General features: G+C 37.6%; 1 protein-coding gene and 1 long non-coding RNA gene across 5 annotated transcripts in view; one reads left to right on the top strand and one right to left on the bottom strand.

Moving 5' to 3' along the window:
* LOC147758098 (uncharacterized) overlaps positions 1-22,083 on the bottom strand; it is a 34,813-nt gene that overhangs the window by 6,256 nt on the left and 6,474 nt on the right. The window contains exons 3-6 of one of the 2 annotated variants that reach the window (XR_015318511.1): positions 20,577-20,805; positions 11,596-11,808; positions 10,149-10,360; positions 8,211-8,502 (exon numbers count right to left, since the gene is read on the bottom strand). This is a non-coding gene — a long non-coding RNA (uncharacterized LOC147758098). The remainder of the gene's footprint in view (positions 1-8,210; positions 8,503-10,148; positions 10,361-11,595; positions 11,809-20,576; positions 20,806-22,083) is intronic. The other variant, XR_015318510.1, reaches the window with a different exon arrangement.
* On the top strand, positions 8,295-20,689 carry LOC111242987 (uncharacterized). 3 transcript variants are annotated; one of them, XR_015318460.1, is made up of 8 exons: positions 8,295-8,530; positions 8,887-9,124; positions 10,169-10,313; positions 10,820-11,070; positions 11,628-11,774; positions 13,378-13,551; positions 14,236-17,518; positions 20,569-20,689. XR_015318460.1 is itself a non-coding variant. In XM_086976640.1 (7 exons), the coding sequence occupies exons 1-7, from the start codon at positions 8,295-8,297 to the stop codon at positions 15,994-15,996; spliced, it is 2,949 nt and encodes a 982-aa protein (XP_086832766.1). In that variant the 3' UTR covers positions 15,997-19,710. The 3 variants fall into 3 exon arrangements, 2 of the variants coding, with proteins under 2 accessions (XP_086832766.1, XP_022643717.2); XM_086976640.1 differs by lacking the exon at positions 20,569-20,689 and having other exon boundaries at positions 14,239-19,710; XM_022787982.2 differs by lacking the exon at positions 20,569-20,689 and having other exon boundaries at positions 14,236-19,710.

Below are 22,083 nucleotides of genomic sequence, written 5' to 3'. Positions count from 1 at the left end.
TATATATATATGATTCCTCTGAGGAGAGATAGCCGATTACTGTGCACTTCTAACAAGCGGACAAAAACAACATTTTGTTTTCACTCTCTATGATCGCATGCAGACTCACTGAATACACTATTGAATCATCCAATAAAAAAATAAGCATAGGTTGTGCTGTAGTAAATTGACGTTCGCTCTAATCGCAGCTTGTTTAACATTCGATAACGATTGAACGTGGCTAGGCATCAGAGATATATTCAATCTAAAAAGAAGTTTTTACACTATCGTACATTTTTCTAGGCAATGTTTTCGCGCAACCCTTGGTTTTTGGTTATAGTATGGTATGTTATTGTTCCATTAACTCATTGGTATACATTAGATTTTTTCATCGAGCTTATTAGCCTCAAATTTTCAAACACCCTATTCTAAAGAGTTAGCGTTCACGTGTAATGCGAGATAGAGAAAATGAGGTAAAATATACAGTACACGATGTTGTAAGCACAAAATAGGTATGACTTCGCTTGTTGACCATTTGTGGCAGTTGTCCATTAGTTATGCTATATTTATGTGACAACTAATACATTGTAGTCCCTTTCCCCACTGCTTCGGAAATTCAGCCGATTTTTTTGCAAGCCTTAGTACCTGACAACTGAGAGCTTTAAAATGGTATTTGTTAATCTCGTTGGCGAGTCTTCCAGTATTCATCTTGCGGTTGCATCTTTGTCGGCCAAACGTTGCCTAACTACACTTTATATTTTCACTACGCTGTGAGATGATATTTTCAACAATTTAGTTTTTACATCAACAAAGATGTACTCGCTTTCTTTATTTTTGCTTGGGTGGTATCAACTGGTTATCGCAGTCAGGGAATCACCATTTTTATCTGCTGCTGAATGTTAAGAATCCACTATTATCGGTTTGACTAGTAGTAGCACTTTCTACTAGCTTATCAACAACACAGAGAAGAGCCGACAGAAGAAAAGAGAAGAATCATCGTTACGATCAGTCAGACTTTTGATCTGAGTTAGTGGCTGGGCTTACCTCGTGGCAAAGACATATTTTTTTTACCATGCAAGAAGATTACGCGCTTAACGAACGATAGGCTAAAGTTAATGTTTGTAAATTAAGTTTGTTTTCTATTTCCTCACAAAGAGGATTCTGTTGAGCTTTCAGATAAGCCGACCGTAAGAGTAAGTCCTAAAGAAGTATAATTGAAGGGGCAAACAAGCAATTTCGTTATATTCAAGGGCGGAGTCACTTTTTCCCTTAAAAAGATAAAGCCCAAAATAATTTTCGATTATAGTCGTAATGCGCACGAAACTGCGTAACCCTCGATGCACGCTGTTTTATTATTTCTTCAGAGGCCCATGGAAGTGATGCTATTTGTACAGACGGACATCCAACCTGCCTGAGATGAACGGAGTGCAAAGCCAACTGACACAGTGAAGTTAAGTCAACCTTTATGTACTGAAATACGGCGCCATGTTTGAGTCAATTTCGACGTTCACAATGTCTATCCTAAAATTCGTGTAGAGGTTCACTCCTAAAAAATAGTTATCTAAAGAAAAGCAAAAGACCGAAGAAAGATTTCTGTTGGAAATCAGCAGATAATTTGATCTTAAATTGTCAGTAGTTTAGTAGAAAAAACTTTAGATAAGTTTCCTAGTATACAGCTACCGTTTACTTAATCCCTTTATTGCAGTTCGTGTCCATTTTAGCTGGTCAGCGGATAGCCGACACGCAGAACTGAGTGTTCTGCTGTTATTTACCGCAGTAAAACGTAAGACCTTATCACGATTTTAAGTGATCCAAAAATATTTACGGCCAACTCACTATGGGAATGCGAGTCATTTATGACCCTTATAAGTATGATCATAGGATATTCAATACGGTGGCTTATATGCTTTTTTGCCGTTTTGTAGCCAAAGGTCGATGGCTTAAGTTCAGCCAACGACATATACTGCACGACTAGTGATTATGTAAAGAAAACATAAAAGGTTTAATTAAAATAATTTATGTTTTCAAGTGATCATCTAGGTTTCTTTTTAGACTCCTGTTGTTTTTTGTACGATACGACTTAATTATTGGTACTTCTTTCCGATTTCTTTATCTCAAGGTAAATATGCAGTGAGCAGTAAAAACTGTAAATGGAAAATCTAGATTAAACCGTCCTTTGTTTTTCTTCTGTAAAGAGCAATACGATCTATGTCATGTCGGACTGAGTGCCGGAAACGTTTGTGGTCGTATTGGTGACTGATTATAAAGGATGCAATAGGATGATCGAGCAGCTGCCATCATCACGTTAGATACGTGTTATGATCTAAACAGAGACAGCGCAACAATGTTAACCAATAAACGGTAGGCCAATACAACTGCAGTTGTGGGGAATATACCGGTTTCTGAGTTATTGTTTTCCGTCTAGGGGGCCGCTCATCGCTAATGCTTAAACAAAGTTACTAATCCTTTCTGATACAACGGTGATCAGTACCACCAAAAATTGTGCATCTTTTTCCACGTCTTTCAATCCCAATGGATATCGTGGAATAAACCGCACTTGCAAGAACAGCAAAGAGTCAATAACTTATGTCCTTATTCCTGACGGGTAATGACACAACAGGACGGCAGCACCAACAGCATAGATAGTACCGATGGCTGCTAAAGCTTGCGGATTAACCAGCCAACCACATGAGAGAAAGTAGCCACGATAGCTGTAAGACAAGACAATATAGTAGATAATACCCTGCTTTACGCCAAATAAGAATGTCACTGTGAATCGTTTTATGTGAGGTATAATTATTCGGATGCATTGACGTTCATGTTACAAAAGCGAATTAAAGTAAACGAGCGTATAGATTTTCAAAACTTAGCAACATTTGACAAAGTGTCAAAAAAGCACTTGCATGTGTACGTTACAATATGGCGACCGAGTTGTTGCATTGGGTATTGAGCAGTCCACGCTGGCAAATCGTATTTTACGTAATATAATGCCGTTTACCAAGCGCTTGCGCCACGACAAACATTTCTCATTAGTCAGACTCGGATTTTTCAAAAAAAATCCTGTTCTTACCAAAATTGATCTGCCTCTAAATTATCATTTCCGAGATAGTGTTATCACACAAATTATAGATTCTAAATACTAGCTTAATTCACTTCAGATCTTGACATTTTTAAGGACTGTAGAAATGAGCATGTCAACTGCCCAATACGTCTTTATAGCGGAATTGTCAAAACGACTTCAGATCTTTTGCGTAGCCCACTGTAGAAGACTTTGAGATGTTCAACCGTTTGATCATACTCTGCATCTATTCAGGAAATAGTTTCTACATATTCGTTATATGGATAAGTAACACAGTTGGCATTATTGTAGCGTAATCCAATTGTAAATAGCAGTTTTATTCTGCTACTTTTGACAGTTTTTTTATAGAAGGGATCTTCTATAACACGCCTTAAGCCCTAGATAGCCATTAGTATCACTATAGCTACCACATCCTAATATGACGCAGCATAATATGCATCCTGCGCTGCAGGTGGGTAGTGGCGATTTCCGCTAAGTTGTATCTGTTAGTACACTAGACGCGAATAAGTATTCGATGTGGGCTATTTCTTTCATACCCTTTGCACAAATTAAGTTTGCACAAGTTAAATAACAGACCTGCATGAACCTTGTTTAGTGATCATATAACGCACAATATGGGAATGTGCTAAGTTTAGCTATTGTATATTTCAACCATAGGTCGCTGAATACCGCTTGCAAGCAAGAGAAAAATTATCACCACCTTATCGGAGGGCATAATAATAAATTAAAATAAAAATAAATAAATCTTATCGTAAAAGCTGATTTGAAGTAAAAAAAAAGATTTATTTCAGTAAAAAATTAAGCGCAGCCTATTTTAAGCCTATCTATTTTATGTCATAAGGCGATGCAGCGAGAAACTGTTGTGTATATTGCTCTTTGAAGAATAAATTCGGTTTTGAGAAGAATAAATCTACATTGAAAAGTTGAGTTGAAAGATTCCTGTGAAAGCGTACAATTTCACGTAAGAATAGGGGAATAACGTGACGTACCGGAGCGTTTTTTTTAAGAACAATAGCGCTATAATTTTCAGTTTTGGCGCATCTGTTTTCGAAATTATATTTAGAAGTTCAATACAACATCTGAACCATTTACCTTAAAAAGACCGATATTACCTTTTCCGAAAAAACAGTCACGCAATTGCTTGGATGTTTAGTGAGTTGTTTTTTTTTTCTTCCTAGAAACTCGTTATCATCCTATTATCTTAAGACACAACTTGTTATAATGTATCACATTAAATGAAATACACTGATATATAGTTTCTTACACTTACAAACACTTTTTTTAGGTTAGTAATCTTATCATCGGTGAAAGTTCTGAGCATGCAATCAAGTGTGTACCCTTTATTATTGTATTGGCCAAGGCATTAAGCACAATCATTAAGTGTGACGCCGTCAAGCGCCACAATAGGCTGTTAAGTTATCAATACAATTTTCAAAAATGTAACAAAATAAACTTGCCTATAGTTAGAAGCCAACATACGATAGTCTCTGCAACAGTTGAATGCAACAATTTCTTTTCTTTTTAAATTTGTCCAAAAAACGAAGCTCTAATTTCAATAGAGACTAAATAAGAACTCATCAAAAACAAGACTCAGCAAAATTTGTTAGTATCTTCCGTCTTCACGCATTCTCTCTAAAATAAGCGCTTGAGAAAAAAAAGGGGTCATTCTATAGACCAGCAGTAGCAGTCGCCCACCGTTTGGCGTGTGTGCGAATGAATAATATAAATCACAATCTTATTTCGTTGACATAAGTATTTCGCTGATTCCAGTGGATGAAGGGGAAAAAATGTACGACTGACGTTTAGTGTGTGGAAGTTCCACATTTTCGGCCAACTAGTGTAAGCCTAGGGTCCATATATAACGACTTCAAAAACCGGTTTCTAGGAATCCAAAAAAGGAATAGGTTACTTAATTTACTTTCCGCCCCTTATACATTAAAAATATCCCGAGTTTATTGACTTCGTGAATCGTTGCTTAGAGCAAAATACGAGCAGTTCTCGCTGTTAAAGAATGTTTGACTGAAATTTCAACTAAAACTGTTAGGATAAAATTATTTAGCTATCCGAATATTAGTTTGAGTGACGGAAAAGATGATGTTAAAAACTTTATGATGTGGTAATAATGATAACTGCTTTGATTGGTACACACTTAAATACACAGATTTGAGCGCCTTCCTTGATATCAGAGACCAGATCAGACTGAGTCGAATCAATTCTTAGTCTCACGTGTGTGGCATATCTGCAGTATCGTTGAATCTGAGCAGCGAGTCTCTATAGGCAGACTGTATTTATACATCTACATACTTGTTGCTAAAATGAGCCAAACAATATTCACCTCCCTGCCGACTGTGCCCAATGGTCTCTGAAGCATAATGAACAAAGAAACAGCTGAACAAAGGGGGGCCGGCGTCCGTTTCTGGCGTCGGGTGAAAATACGAGGCAATTTTAGTTAGCTTTGTAGTCCGGGAAAAGTCTACAAGCCGAACGAGATCGCAGAAGCTAATCATTAGATCCATGAGAACGCTCGAACATCGAGAGCAATGAAGATCTACAGCAAACTGTTCTGGACATTAGCTTCCAATTGGACCACCTTAAGAATGATTTCGCGGACTTAATTTAAAATAAAGTTACGCGTGAACACGCACTGGTGCGACTGTTCACGCGTAACTTTAGCACAGATGCGAGTCTGTTTTTCTACAGATTTTTACATTCTTTAAAAGCTCAGAAGTACGTTTGAATTTAACACGTAGAGCAAAGAGTAAGCACTTGAAAAATCATGCTTTTTATTACCTTTTCATAAGAATATCTATTAAAGGCCGGATCAAAGTACTTTTAAATGCACAACAATATTAATTAAAGCAACACCGATGTATACAATCATACACAAAAGTATCTTTAAGAAGCAAAAATTAAGAGCATGTTATATATGTATATATACACTTCAGTACTTCAGTTTTAAGAAACGAAGACCACCAGTGCGAATTGAACAATCTTAAAGACAGGAAAGCCTAACTGATTACCATTAGGCCTTGTCTGTTGTCAGCAAATTCAAGTATTTTCCAGGATAACATACGCAAGCTCAAGATGTACTGCCTGGAGGACAGCTTACGTGGTATTCTGCATAGATGTCAAAATCCGAAAGCAACCGTACTTGAAAGTTACGAAAGAGAACAGAGTCATATTTATTACTTTAGTGTAAATTGGAGTATTTTGGTAAGTTCCGTTCTTAGACGTTACACCCGGCTATATCATACGCTGCCTTTCTCGTAGACAAATACCCAACGTTGGTAGTGGCGTTTAGCTGTCAAGCCCCTTCCCGCGTGCTGCAACGCCTGACACGGGATACAGCATGCATGTATATCAAATAGCGACCTCAAATGTGTCACTAGGTTCTGTAATACTTGTGCAGCAGAATATAAAGCTTAATTGTATACTCCGACATCGTTTTGGTACATGTTTCTGCTAGTAAGGTATATAAATACTTGCTAATACAACAGGAGGCATGTCTACTGACGGGTTTGCTCATCTTTTAGAGGTCTGTAAGGCCATAGAATAATTTGAGTGTTTTACGTTCGGCATCGCCGTTAAGCATCCCATCAAAGGGTTGGCTCCAAAGCGAAGCATGTCTATGGCCACATTCGAACCTAGACCAGCACGTGTCTAGATTAAAATTAGCTTACAAATATATTATCCATTAAGTTATTACAGATATTTTACGCCTATAGACGATTATAACTGAAATGAACCGATCCTGAACACCTTGAGATATAGCATGTTTAGCGTCCCTTGTCCTAAGTTATATACATACGACATTTCTTTAATATGAAAATCGTTTATCGCGTTCCTTATCCATCACTGCTGTTTTGTGGATTTGGTTTTGTACTCGCTTGTCTGGAGGAGATCCTTAGCGAACATTTCATTAAGCAACTTGTATTCTGTGCCGTTAGAAATTTTGTAAAAGATAGATTAGGTACCGTTGGATTGATATACGAAGGACCAACTATTTCATCCATCAGCGTTTGTAGTAGGTCAATGAAAACGATGCGTAAATGACGTCTCTGTATCGTCTTTAAAATGTGCGTAAGTCAACTGTTATAAAACAATAAATATTTCTAATATACTAATTGAGTTATTAACCACAACATAAAAATAAGGGTTCGCCTATCAAAAAAGCAAAATATGATGCTTGAAAATTAATAGGGAGAGTTTTCGGGCATGTTCCATTTCATCTTTTCTATATAGTATATGCTTGTAAAAATAGAAGAGATTAGAGTATGAAAGACTTGTTCGGTGTCACCGTATTTTTAGATGAGAGGATCGAATGGAGGCCCGCGATATCTGAAAGTTGTGAGAACTGCCTAGATCGCGAAAGACCCATTTCGAATACGTTATGTTGTTGTATGGCTTTGCGTCGTCCAGTAAAATGGATTTATCTCTAAACATTACGCACACAAGCACGTTCTAGCCATAATCGGCTCCGTTGGTAACAGCTGTGGGCCTGAATGATGTGTGTTTTATTTATTTTACGACGGACAATTTATGACGGTTCGTCGAAGCAATGAGCTTGCCAATGTCAACTTCCCCAATAGGGCGTTGCCAGATTAGTCACGATTTTCGACGTTTTAAAGCCCGGTTGATCGAGATTAAAATCATACCTGCAACCTTCTATAAATGTTAATATTTAATTAATGGTTAATTTTTTTTGTTAAGTACAGTTTCCATTTCACACGAATTGTTTATTGTTTTTCATAATTAACTCGTATAGAAGATATAGTATTGAATATTTGATGTAACAAACTGTTTGATAACAAACTTCCTTTCAAGTTTCCACGTAAGAGTTCGCAACGTTAGTTAACGTGCAAACACCTTCATAGGCTAATCGCCGCTAGCTTGTTTAATTCACACAGGGTGCCTAAAATTTCTCTCTATGCTAGCACATTAGTCATAGAGTCTATTTTAAGCCATATCCTTTTGCATCTAGCTTGGGTCTGCAAGCAGAGTTAACCTGGACCGTATTTCTTTTCTTAACCCTAAGCCAAGTTTCTTTTGCAAAATACATCTGAAGACTAAAAAAGTCTTAATTCATCATCAGCGTGACCTCACACCCAAAGGACTTTTTCTAATAAAAAAGTATGGTATTTCAGGCACTCACCTCTTCTAGGGCAGGATCATATATGCGATACAGTGGAACTCCTGGTAGAATTGAGTGCCTTCTGCCCGCACCTTTGTCCTCGAAATGGAGTCGCAATGTAGGCAAAAGAAGATAAGCAGATCATGCAACCGTTACCAGCACTACATAGGCCAATATCTGAGTACTTTGTCTACAGCCTTAGTAGCTATCGCGCTGTTTGAGATCTGTTTGGAAATCACGTGCGAAGCTTCCGTTCTATTTGATGCGAAGAACAAAACCGAATACACTATACGTATTCCAGCACTGAAAAAACCTGCAATTTTTAAAAGATTTAGTAGCAGGTAAGGAAAAAGATGATTTTATAATAATAAAGCCAACTAGTGTTATTTAATTTCTTACTTATTTAGCATAAATATAATGCCCTACGAATAACTAAAGTGTCAAATAAAGATCCATTTCAAAATAGTTGTAATAATAATAATAATAACAATGATAATTTAGGAGAACCGATCATATTATTTGCTTTGGATGATCTTGTCATTAATCTTTTAAGGCAATCCAAATATAACTCAGTCTTGATTAAGCAGTGAAACTATTTAACTGCCTACGAAATCTAATATCGAAACCATCTTTCACTATTTTCAGTATGTTTAAGAAACTTTTTCATGCGGTATTTTACGTAATTTCCCAATTCCAGTCGAAAGCCTTCAAATAATAGTGCTGGTGACAACGCTGTTTTACCGAAGGTAGGGTCATCAAATCTAAATCCATCTATTGGTACTTTCCCCTCGAGCCCTTCAATGCCGTCACTTCAACCTCTGTCAACATCAGTTGTGAAATTGCCGAGAGGTTCTGACGTACCACCCGTTTCATTTTCTTTTTCGCCGCTACCTTTTACGGCTTTAAAAGGTCGGGGAGCAGTGCCCATGTTCAAGGTAACAATACAACGTACATTCAGTTTTCAAGTCGATCCTCGAGTGTTGTTAGAGAAACTAAATGTATAGAGATAAGTGTATTAGTGTCCGTAGCCTGCTATAGTTTCTTTTCCCAATAAGGAAGTAGTTACACTTTAACATTGAAATTTAGTCCGCTTAAATAGCGATTTACGAGGTTTAAAAAAATAGCCATTTGAACTACAGCGTTAATAAGTACTGAAAAAGTTGCACTTGCCGTGTAACTACTTCAGCTTATTTGAGTGGACTACTCTGTCCTTCACTCAGAAAATATATTGAGGATAAAGAGAAATTAAAGAAACAAATAGAAGATTGTAACTGTGACATTTGGTACTTTTATTTTTGTTTTTTAGCATTCTAGAGCTTTCTTTTAAAGAAATTCCTAGTTTGTTTTTTACTTTTTGATCTGTTTTAACTTAGTGTCTGATCTCTCCAGGCTGTTTAAATCTTTTCTTGTAATTTATTCGTTGAAATGTCAGATCTGTCGTCTTTTGAGGAACTGTACACACGTTTAAATGCACAAGGTTAAAAAAATCTGATAAAACAAATTGTAATCTAAACGAAACAACGACAACGTACTTATGAAGCAACGAAAGACTTTTCCAGTTATACAAAATGCTTTATCATTTGCAGATGATAAATTGGAAAAAAAAATAAGCAATAGATAAAAAGGCAAGTACTTCCCTAAGGGACTGATCTTATTGGTCATATAAATTTTTTGTAGCACACTACCATAACCATGTGAATCTAATCTTAACACTCCGGCAGCAACGTATAAAAGCATTATACGCCTCAATCTTCCGAAAATAACCGGCCTAACAGCAATACGCTCAAAATAGATGGTTTCCTAAATAATAATCAAGCAGCGAGCGTTGTAGGTTATCTCTGACCATGCGGACTTTGAAAGTCATTCAGTCTAGACCACTACTGACAAGGATTTTCCACGATAAAATGATAGCTAATCCACTTTGTTTATATATGGGATCGCTATAAAAAAAAGGGTTACTTTTCTGGGTTTGGTTTTAGTATACGGGGCCGCCAATTTGGGCGCGTGATCCGGCTGCATTTGCAAGAGGGCAGTTTACGACTGGTGGGCCGCCGTCATTTGCTTCGATAATATCATCACACCGTCACGGCTCGGGTCATTCCAAGAGGACACCATACTTTGCAGGTTGATTGGCAGTGGCAATGTTGCCTTTTTGAACTTTCGACTCCTTCCTGCCTTAATGTTGTAATACATAAGTCGCTATTAATACTTACCCGTAAATGTCGATATGTCAATATTTTTTTAGTGAATGGATTGCTGTTAAAATTCCATGCTCAAATAAATTATGGTCTGCATCCTTCTCTAACACACTTCTGATTAACAGTAATAGCTCGTGCTAAAATCAGACCACATGCTTTTTTCTTCATAAAGCATAATAGTAAGGCTTATCAAAATTGCCCATATTATATATATCATTGCAGTCGTTACTGTTGTGCCTCATTACTGAACGTACCCCTTCCAATAATAAACATCGCTTCTTTTTCCTTCATATGGTCAGTTTATATGTGGTTATCTCCATTTTGGTCAGCTTATTTGTATCGAGGGTGCACCACTTTCCACTCTGTCATTAATCTAGCGTCTATAGTCATAGGTCAAGGGTCTAATTAGTTACTGCTGATTTTATTTAATAGGTGGCAAATTAAGCTCAAGCAAATTGCCCGAACTAGAATCGCAGAACAATCTGCGAGTGGTCGTCTTCCGCCCATACACTGGCGTGGAGCGTAGTCACACAGCAAACGACGATGAAAGATTATACGAGGAACCACATAATCGTCATAGTTTTAGTGGCGATCGAACCAGAAAGTTCGTAGAATATCATAACGGCAATAAATATAAAGGCTCACCAGTATCAGCTCCAAGCCCATTTAATGACGCCACTGAGGTAACGTGAAGCTTTAGTAAATTTTATAAGGCCAAGCGTATATATTGTAGGAAACCGGGAGCTACCCTCTCCCTAAAATCTTATTTTTAGGCAATTTTTACTTACTTTCAAGTAGTAAATTATTATCGTTGAATTATGTACACATTCATGTATAGCTGACGATTTCAAGCAACACAAAAAGATTGGGCATGAGGTTCATGTACCAGTCTTTTGGTGTAATATATTTTAAGCGATGTTTTATTTGAATTTACTGTGATTATTATCATTATCAATTACGTACATTAACTTCCTTTTTGGCTTAATAGAGATGTTCGAATTTGATTTGATACAACATCTTCAAAACAATCTGAAACAATAACAATATATCATCATATCACAGAGAAGAACAGTTACTTTCAGCTGCATGCAAATGTACTACGAAACCTGCCATAGAGTATTCTCATAATATTGTTCCGCAGGTTACGTTAGCTATAATGCCTTTCATAAGTACTGATTTGAGAATATGTCAAAAAAAATGAAGCTAACTTGCCTCTGAATCTTTTTTCTCTCCACTTCAGATACAGATTATTAATATTCCCCCTCGTCGAGGGTCTGAACGACGTCGTTTCTTTGGATCGCATCGTCAGATCGCAGGAAGGCCAACAGTTGTCCGAATGCCCCCGAGCCCTATACGAGGCTTCCAACCAACGAGACTACCGCCGCCAGTAAGACAGCCTTGATTGAAGAACTATGTTAAATCTGTGCATGAAATTAACAAATAGGTGTACGAGCCATTAATCGAAGATGCCACACCATAGATCCTATTAACTAAAACCTAATTAAGTAAAAAAAAGTATGATGACTGATGTAAGGGAGGTCATGAAGAAATGCTCTTAGTATTTCGTTCCAAAACAAGCAAGCACTAAAAAACTTGCCCCCAATTTGAAAAATAATTATCAAACTTGAACTTCCCATACGTGTTATTATATAAAGACGTTTGTAAAAATACCATTTAATTACTTTGAAAACCATGGAATTTTGGGAGCAGACTATAATTCTAAACACCCAGTGCGTCTTTCTAATATCAACCGTTTTATATCGAAACAAGCGGATTCAAGCTTCCGATTTGTTTTGCTGCTCTCTCCATAGTTCTGTTAGAGACCCATTTTAGCCTTTTTTCTGAAAACACTTGAAGGCGTCCTTGGACTGTTGGACGGATGTTCCGGGAACCATAATTCAATTAATAAAATAAATGCGTGAATGACATGAGTTGGGGGCACTAAGCGTTTTACTTGAAATTAAGACCAATTACCAGAAACGGATGCTTAACAGAAAGAAAGAAGAAATTCAAGTGCTTTTCATATGAGTGTATTCAGGGCAATGTACGAACTGTAACTTAGCAACTTTAAAATTAAAGGGCAACTGATTATAGCTTCGCATATCAAACAACTTGCTGGCAACGACATCGAACTCAAGATGGTTAGGTATAAGATATGGTGGCTACAAGTTATAGCCCAACACTCTTACTTCAGGCAAAAGATTTAGCGGCATATTTGCAAACAAGTCACGCGAACTATTAGACTGGTTCGCTGCAGTGCATAGATATTGCTTAACCTGTTTGAGCTTCACTTAACGTGCACGGAATTATAGTATTGGTCTTTGACTCCAGTCGAAAAAGTTCATAAAAAAATGTTTCATCTATGCAAAGGCAGACTGCATTTATTTTGCGCATAATTACTGCAGAGGAGCCTCTGTTTTATTCGTAGCAAACATTTTTATAATAGCAGTTTTCTTTGTCATTTTCCGTAATTTCGTCACCAACCAACCAAAACTGATCTGGGTCCCATGGAATTGTACCTCGAATTCAGAAGCATTAGGCAGAAAGTATTATCCTGGGACTGGGACTGGGACTGTGTACTTGTTTAACTTATTAAATATAATAAAACTATTCAATTTCTGATATTATCGTATCAGTTTTTTTGTATTGCGTATTGCGTTTGTCAGCATAAGTGTTTTTGTCCTATTCAAAATTCAACAAAATGCATTTTGCATCACTTCATTGAAACCTGTGACGATAAACTAGTACGCTGTGCTACACGAACGCTGTCGATTTATAACTATGACAGATCAATACCTTCAAAACTTTAATGTGCCCTTATTAAGAACAACGGTCACATGTTTTAAATTAGTTTATGCGGTCCATTTATTGAATAATCGCTTCGAAAGATGTCATCCCATGAAACAGTTTGAAACTAAACTAGCAAGTAACTTTCCTATAGTGTAACAACTTACGTTGCCCATAATTGTGTGTCTACTGTTAATCTGCAGGGTATAGTTAAGAATTCGCCTAAGCAGTTTATTGCCGAAGAGAAGCCGCTCGCAGATGGACGGAACACGTATATCATCTCCGAACTAGACCCAAACCAACCCGACATAATCAATAAGCTACGAAGCACGCTTACTTCTTCCACCTTAAATAATAATATCTTTAATAGTGAACACGTAAGTTTATACTTTTACCATTATATATTGATTTGGGTAGATCAACTCGAAACGTTCGTCAGTGTCAATTTCTTGTTTTTTTTTTTTTAATTTTTACGATGTTTGGTTTTCGTAAGGGAGTACCCCCTAAACGTTGAAAGTTCACGTTCATTAATCTTATTTTGCGCAGTGCGTGTATGCCGTGGCGTAGGGCTTCAACCTGGTTGAGTTTTTAGCCAATGTCTTTGCAGCTGTCTAAGCTTTTCCGCCGATCGATATTGGGCATAATAATAAACATAGTACTATTGCAGCCCATAATCGAGTAAAAGGCAGTAATTACTCTCAGACGTTGTTAAGCAATATTTTAGCAGTTAGTTACCTCTTTTAAGTGACGTCTTTGTCTTATGAATAAAGACAACTCTATATAGCGGTTATCGCAGTTTCATACATAATAGTTAAAAACTTGAGGTTTTTTACAAATTAAACTTAACAACAAACAAACAAATCAAATAACTTAGACATTTTATCACGGCTTTAAACCTAGCCATAAAATTTTTTTCATTCGAGTGAGTTAATGTATTTCTAAAATTGATTTCACCAATCAAATTGCTCTCAAATTCCTATTATTCCCTTATTTGCAGAGAGATGTTTTTTTTAAGCATAATAATCCGTCTTATACTATTTTGATTATTATGTGATTTTCAGCAGAGTGGCGATTTGAGTGACGACTGGAATTTACCACTGTTAACAACGAAAAAAAGCTCAAGTTCACCGCACTTTCACAGTAACGTCAAAAACTTCAATAACCTAAGAAATCCCTTTTCCATTAGCAGCGGTGGCTTGCATGGACATTCGAGCACCCTGGAACAGTCTGGACCTAACTTTGGATCTGACTATGGAAGCCTTCTCGAGTTGCAAAACGCTAAGCAACGCATACACAGCGTAAACGTTTTCCAGAGTAACAGTATGCAGAGCAATAGTAACGTTCATAATTCCGACAGCAGCAGCAGCAGCCAAAATAATTACAATCACTTCAGTCGAAACGGCAACAACGTGTATAGTCATAATCACCAAAATAATCATTATAATAATAACAACAATAGAATTCCTCAGCAGGCTAACAAACATCGATTGGTAATTGCCTTAAGCGGTGCTACCAAGAACTCCTGGGAAGGATCCAAAGATACGCCTCATTGGAATGCCGGCATAGATGATAGTCGAAAGATCTCATCAATGGCATCAGGTCATGACAAAACCAATGATATCCAAGTGCTAAGAACAGACAAAGAGTCCAAAGTGGTCGTGCCTGCGGGTATGATCGCCATTCTGGTGCCACAAAACTTTGGAATTACCGCCGCGAGTGACGTGCTTGCAGGCAATGCTGGTAATGTGGAATTCGATGACTATGGTCAATCATTTTATGAATCTAGTTCGACAACAAAGAAAACGGTGCTGGCTTCACCTGCTGTTCTATCAGACATATCGTCTAACAGTGGGAAGATTGAACCATCAAAGTCACCGGGACCACCATATAAAGTTGACTTTACACAGGGCTTACCCCCGAATGCTATTGCTAAGCCGGATTTCCTTGGTGCCCAAATACAAAGTCGTATGGGAAGCTCGGCAGATGATACCGATTCCTTTACGTCAGCTAACGAAGACGTATCGATTAAGAGAACATCTGTACCCATCGTATTAAGTGCATCTTCCAAAAAACAATTATCCCGAAAATCTGACAAAAAACCCATAGCAGTATCTGCAAGTCTATCGAAAAGCATAGAACTACCACAACGCGTTAACAGTATACGGGATCAGATCCATCCCTCCTTCCAAGAGAATCAACCAGAAACGTTTGCTTCTGTAAGACCAACCACAAGCTATTCCACTTCCACCACAGCCCACCTTGAAACGACTCGTAGACCAATACATCAACATTCTGCGAAATATCCAAGGACGAGACGTCCAAAAAACCAAACTCGGCAACTGTCATCCCAGACGCAATTGCCTAACGATTCTCTGCATAACAGTAAAAAACTGTCAACATCTACAGGAAAAGGATCAAGTATAACAGCTTTGCCACCGTTTTACTCACAGTACCAAACACCCCCCCGACAAACTACGCCAAGCTACCTTAGCAACCACAAAGTTCGTTCGCCTCCTACAGCCTTTCCGCCACCAGCGTTCGATTCAGAAAGTGCCGGTACATACCTGCCTCGTGCCGAAGCACTTAAAAGGACCCTACAAAAAGGTCACAAAACTCAAGGACCTTCTAATAATCATCGACACCATCATCATGTGCCCGAGCCTAGCCGCAGTTCACAGACATTTTCATTTCACGGCTCGCTTCAGCCACTCTCAGCGCCCAACTTAAGTAGGGAGAACGTTGTTGGACGTATTGGAAGAAGTAATCGAAGGATTGATTCCCTGTTTCCAGTAAGTGATCAGAAAGATAGCCAGCACCAGTAACGAATATAGGTCAATTGCAAATAGAGCCGGTTATTGACCTAACATGAAACCCAATTTCAAGTCGGGCCGTTAAGATTTAAACAGCCGTTCTCAGTTAGATCATACATGCGTGTCTTTTCTATAATATTGTTCACTCGCTTGAAGTGGAATAGACATTAGTGGAATCAAAAAGCCTCGGGCTTTGTTATTAAAAATATACGCTTAAGTGCGCAACTTAATATGCACATATTTCAATAACTAATGCACCCCGTACACGTTAAGAACATCTTGCATGATATAATATTTATTTCTGTGCAGCTTGAATGCAATGTACTAAATATTATCTATTGATCGGCTATTATACAGATTGTCCAGATGCATACTTGAGTGCTAACCAGATGCGTGATACTGACAGAATTTGAATAGCAGGTGATTCCTATTAAAAGAAGCTGTTGGCCAAGTTTTCTCCAATCCGAATTATAAAGTACTCATTTTTTAAACGTATTTGCACACCGAAATCATAAGCTTATCGGTTTTACTTTCTCAAGATCAAGTAGCATTGGAAATAAACTCCTGTCGTCATATAATCTCGTAATGTCCATCCACTACAGTAAACTGCTAGTTTGCATTATATCTAGATATACCACTTCAAAAAGCTGTTGCCAAGGGAACGAGAACATTAATTTTTTGCGTTTCTGCTTACATGCACAATCCTCTGATTTTTGTAAGCATAAATAACAACGGGCTGGCTTCGCTCTCTCTCTCTCTCTCTCTCTCTCTCTCTCTCTCTCTATTTACACTCACAATTTACTTGCTATTAAATTTGCTAATATTCCGTCATGTGCAATGCGCGCACAGCCATTCTGTAATTAAATTTGTAGCAAGAGTTATCATTTTAGCAGTGCATCGATAAGGCAAATACAAAATTTTTATATCTGCTATCTACCTTCCTATGCAGGTATACATTGGAAACTAGCGAATCTTTAAGCGCACGAATTACGTTAACAAGAATATTTTTCTATTATTCCGTTTTACGGAATGAGCAGAACTAAAAGGAGGATCAGAATTTTCTCCCGAGTTTCGTTTTTATCATGGTTTGGTTGTAGCTTGATACGGGCGTTATTTTCATTACAAGGATACATTATTCAATAATTTTGATAGCATCATACTAACGCAACGTTTAAATACTATAAATATTTTTGAGATAAAATAATTTTACAACAAAACAACTATGGATCAGTCACTAGATCGATTTCTCACGTCACTATAAGTTTAGCTTTTTATTCAAGTGGTTAAGGTACAGCTGCCGCCGAGTGCGGTCGTATATACGTTGAAGAGCAGCCATCGTCTTTACAGCAAACCATTGTCTGCTTTGTAACAATACCATCATACAGCCAGTCAGCATTTGGCTTCGAGCTTTATCACTTAACCGAATAGGCATGTTACTTCTAGCTTAACGATAGATTAGTCTCACCGGCGTCTGTACCCACCAGAAAACACATCAGCGAAAAGCTCGATGAAGAACGGAGCACGTTTGTACGTGGTAAGTGTCCAAATCGTCGAAGGTTCGCCAAGTATTAGTACTACTACTACTACTACTACTAAATACGTTTCGTCTTCAAATTCTAGCTTTGCGAAGTGTCCAGCCGTAAAATGTATCCTATCAAATGTTTGGCGCTCATTACACAGTCGACTTGATTCACTGGACACGTATACGAGCCCGTTCAGCTTTGCCAAGAACGATTGTCCTCAGTTACATAGTGCTAGTTGTAATATATATCGTCCGATTTTTGATGTACGTTCTGCTACTTGGCATATTGTTTTTTTATCCATTAGTGGACAGTTATCAGCATCGGCTTAATATCGTTCACAGTGCCTGTTCATGTGATCATATAAACGTATTAAAGTTAACAAAATGCTCACCACAGTAAATGTTTACCGTTTAATTGTTGCCACCTTTCACACTAATATTGGCGTTCAGTGCGAACGTACCCGGTATAGACACGTTTTGCTTCGTGCTGGCAGGACCCAGTTTGTGTACCGGACATAAAAAAAAAAAAACAGCTAGCAAGAATATGTGAGTTTCCATGATTAGTTCTGAACTACGAGTCTTCGGTGTAAATAATAAGATCAAGGTGAACGTGAATGATAAACCTACTATATAAAGTAAGCTCTGAATGTATCGCGTCACCCTGCTGCTTCATATTTATGTATAATATCCTTCTTACATGCAAGTATTGCATCTTAAATAAATCTATATATGTCGGTTTTTTCATTTTTGATGAACTGTGATGTTTTTTTTGATGAACGCTGTGAGAGTAGAACGATACTAACAAAGTAAGCATGCGAAGCCACTCCTCTCGGATTTAGTCATTCCATATATTCGCGTTTTCATAAAAAGGAATACAATACGTTAAGCAGCTACGGAAAATCTCAGCCGTTATATGCATAACATTAACTGAAACTCGGCGTGTACTGGAAATTCCTAGGGCTAACTAATAATGTTTTGACAAGCAAGTACCTTAACTGTTATTAATAACACTGCTCGACGGTAGCTGGATAGAGCGAAAAAAGTTTGCTGGCTTTACAGTATACACTGGTAGCACTTCTTTTTTACTGAGTTCTTCCGTTTTCTGAGCAAATAACACTTCGAAATTTTTAAATAGTTGACCTTCATTTTTACGGTATGTTCTTTTGTGTACGGTTCTGTTCTGCATCTATGTCGTGCACGGTTAATATAAAAGCCTCCAAAGACTACCGAGTAGCATGTTTGTTTCGTTCCAGCATAATGCAAATCCTTTCCCTTGTTAAGCGGCTTAGCCTTTCACTTTTAGAGTTGACTCCCATTTATATAAAGACATTCATTTTAAGATAAAGAACTAACATGTACAATTTTCAATCCAAGATTTATATACTATTTTACTACGATTTATATACAAGATAAAAATAGCAGACTATAGGGACGACCAGTCAGTCATATCAGAACTCAGAAATTAAGTACTTTTACCTTGGCTAGAATAAGGCTAAACTTCACAGTCTGGTTTGGTTAGCAGTCACTACACGGATGCGAATTTTGATACTTCATCAGACATTTTTCTCTATGAATTACCTTGACTTTCGAGCTGGAGGTTTGGCTATATCGACCTCTGACAACGTTCTCTCCTCTTCACTGCTTCGATACGCTCTCTACTTCCGCTGTATCGAAAAAAGCAAGCGGCTTGCGGCTGGTTTTTATGATACATTAAGCCAGCACCGATCCCCCGCCAGCTGATGCTATTCTTCGTTTATCGTTTACACGCTTGCCTGCGATAGTCACCCTCTGTCTAGATCCATTTTCTGTTTTGGCCCTAATTTTGTATTCCTTCTAACCAGCTCACTCGGATTCGAACAGCTAAGTTAACTCAGTTATTTTCTACAACTTAAACTTGTTAAAGGGAATATTTAGCTTAACCATTTGAAGGACTAAATATTTATGATTGTTGCAAACATTTACTTGTAGATTTTATCCTTCACGGGGCTCTATATATATATCCAACGTACCAATAGCATAAAATTACGCACGATTTTACAGTGACATAACTGTTCATGATAGTAAGAAAAAAATATGTAAGACAGTGTTAGATTTGAGGTAGTTAAATTCGTGTTAATCATTGCTCAGATTTTATGTACGGATGTCCGCTACTTGGGATACGACGCTGACTATTATAGCTTTTCATAATAAATATTAAAAATAAACTTCGATACAAGTGCTTAATTACAAATGCCTCTATTAACTCGTAAAATATTATTAAACTTATCTATACCTAAAAATAAATTAATGTACTTCTTCTTCTGCTTTGTTGAGCAAATTTCGACGTCTTCAAGGGATATAAACGGTTAAAATCATATAAGCAAAATTTTACGCAACAGAGATGATCAGCTCAAACTGCTGGTATAATACAACTTTAAGAAATAGGTTTTGAAGTTGGCTAGATGAAATAGGCTTACTTTATTTCAAATTGAGTTTTTGGCAAAATTTTTTTACAGACTCCTTGGTGACTAAAAAGTGTTTGGTGTTAGTCAAAGGTTTCAAGACATTACACCTTCGATAAGTTAACCTAAGGATGGAGACAAAAACGTTCTACTGAGAAGTAAAAAAAAAAAAAAAAAAAAACTAGGTTCCATACAGATTAATCTTTAGATAGATGTTTATACCTGCTTCAGCGTTTATTCTCAATAACCGTAACTTATATATTTATTTATGTTCTGATGGCATGAATGTTAAGGAAATTAGATAAGCTGTGATTAAACTGCTTCCTATGCATTTGACCAAAATACACACTCAGGGAAGCCTGGTTTTCTGCAATGTGACGGGAACCGGTCACGTTCATGTGCACAAGTATACTACTTAGCTGTACATACCATACATTGTGTCTAAGGATTTGCATTGTTTGCGACCATCGTAACAAACAATGGAAGTAGTCTCCTTTGCAATATCACGTTATACTATAGCAGTCGTTGTCATCGATAGCCAGTTGAGGATAGGACAGAAGCTTTAGCAGAGATCAATAGTGGTACTGGCTCTTTGACAGCAGCAAGCTTCATTGTTTGCAGTGACTCACCATTATCTCCGTCTTCATGGGTCAGGGTCACTTGAAGAAGACAAAGCAGAATGACCCCAGCTCATCATCGCATCTGGTTATTTATCCACCCACACGATGCTATTATCCGCGCAGTCGGCGACCTGTTCTTTAACTAAACGGCTGACACACGCATCCCTAATACTGCACCTAGTCTTGCCGATTTCCCTAGTCCCGTCCAGAACCAATGAAATTTGTACCAAAATATAGCCTTCAACAAACAACAAATCAAACCGAGATAGAAAGCACTATGAAATAAAAATCGGTCAATGTATCTTCTACAGTGGTTGTTATCGTTATTTGTAAGGATCGCAACCACAGTCAGATAGTTTAATTCATTGAATGGAACCCGTATTACTAAATATTAGAAACGTTTATAACATCGTATCATCAAATCAAAGAAAAACACAAACAAGGTAACAATAAGTTATACCGAAATATATCACTTCAGCTAAACTATAACTAAATTCGTTTTACGACTCTATCTAGTGATATTGATGACATCTGTTGCGGTATGCAAAAACTGCTGCAAAGTTCAGGATGTAGCAACTTGATGACAATGGAAAACTGTTGAAATGGAATTTCATCAGTGTTATATCTATCGTATTTGCTGGCACCTGACGCGGAAGTGTTCCAGTCTATTCTTGCTGACACTCATACAAAAGCTATCGCACACTTGCTGATCTATTATACGTCCAACTTCCGGAAGAAGATTTTCGAAACTTTTTAGTCAAACTTTAGCCACTTTTAGTCAAAAAGCTAACAAGGTTTTAACACTCCACATTCATTTGGGAAAAAGAAATATATTATACGTTGCTATTATTATATATCATACGTATAGAGTGCTACAAACAAGGTACAAGTGTTTGCAGTAGGTGCCTATCTCAATAGTAGTTTTTGTCACCCCAAGTGAAGAACCGCACACTGTTGAGTTGCTTGAAACGCAGATCGGGTTCTGTGGCTCATGTATTGCAAGAACGTCCTGCAACGCTTGCTGACGAAGAGTGTTCCTCTTCGTGTAGGGAGTTAGCCGGTGCAGGTGCGAGCTAATAGGGAAGCAAATCAAGAGAGAGAAGTCGATTGTGGCCTCTGAGCGCTGAAACTTATCGAAGAACGATAAAGCCTTTAGCAAGATCACGAAGGAGTCGACGGGGTGGATTGCAATTGATGGTGAAGTATAAGCAGGTAAATTGTACTATGTCCAAAATTTGAACTTCGCGCGGTGTGTTTTGATTGTGATGGTTTTGGTTCCACCGATTAATGTATGACAAACCTAAATAGGCTCAAACTATCTATATTTGGTTAGAATTCTGCTAGTTGCTATGGGCCTCACTTCAACAAAAGTGAAGTATTCAGATCAGAGCAAGCATGTAAATTTTAACAATTTGAATCGATTCTGTTGGTAAACCCTGTTTTGTACTAGTACTTCTACTACGTGGGCCATACTACAGAGACACAGCTATAGTATTAACCCACGAGGCTTTGATGA

This window comes from Varroa destructor, unplaced genomic scaffold (assembly GCF_002443255.2).
Source record: "Varroa destructor unplaced genomic scaffold, Vdes_3.0 BEIS01000001.1, whole genome shotgun sequence".
NCBI classification, from domain to species: Eukaryota; Metazoa; Arthropoda; class Arachnida; order Mesostigmata; family Varroidae; genus Varroa; species Varroa destructor.
This window is presented reverse-complemented; position numbering and strand designations above follow the sequence as displayed.

Excerpts from the sequence above, each read along its gene's own strand:
- LOC111242987 (XM_022787982.2), top strand. The coding sequence starts at position 8,295 with ATGGAGTCGCAATGTAGGCAAAAGAAGATAAGCAGATCATGCAACCGT. Across the intron at positions 8,531-8,886 it reads TTTAAAAGATTTAGTAGCAG|TCGAAAGCCTTCAAATAATA; the intron begins GTAAGGAAAAAG and ends TCCCAATTCCAG. Across the intron at positions 11,775-13,377 it reads CAACGAGACTACCGCCGCCA|GGTATAGTTAAGAATTCGCC; the intron begins GTAAGACAGCCT and ends GTTAATCTGCAG.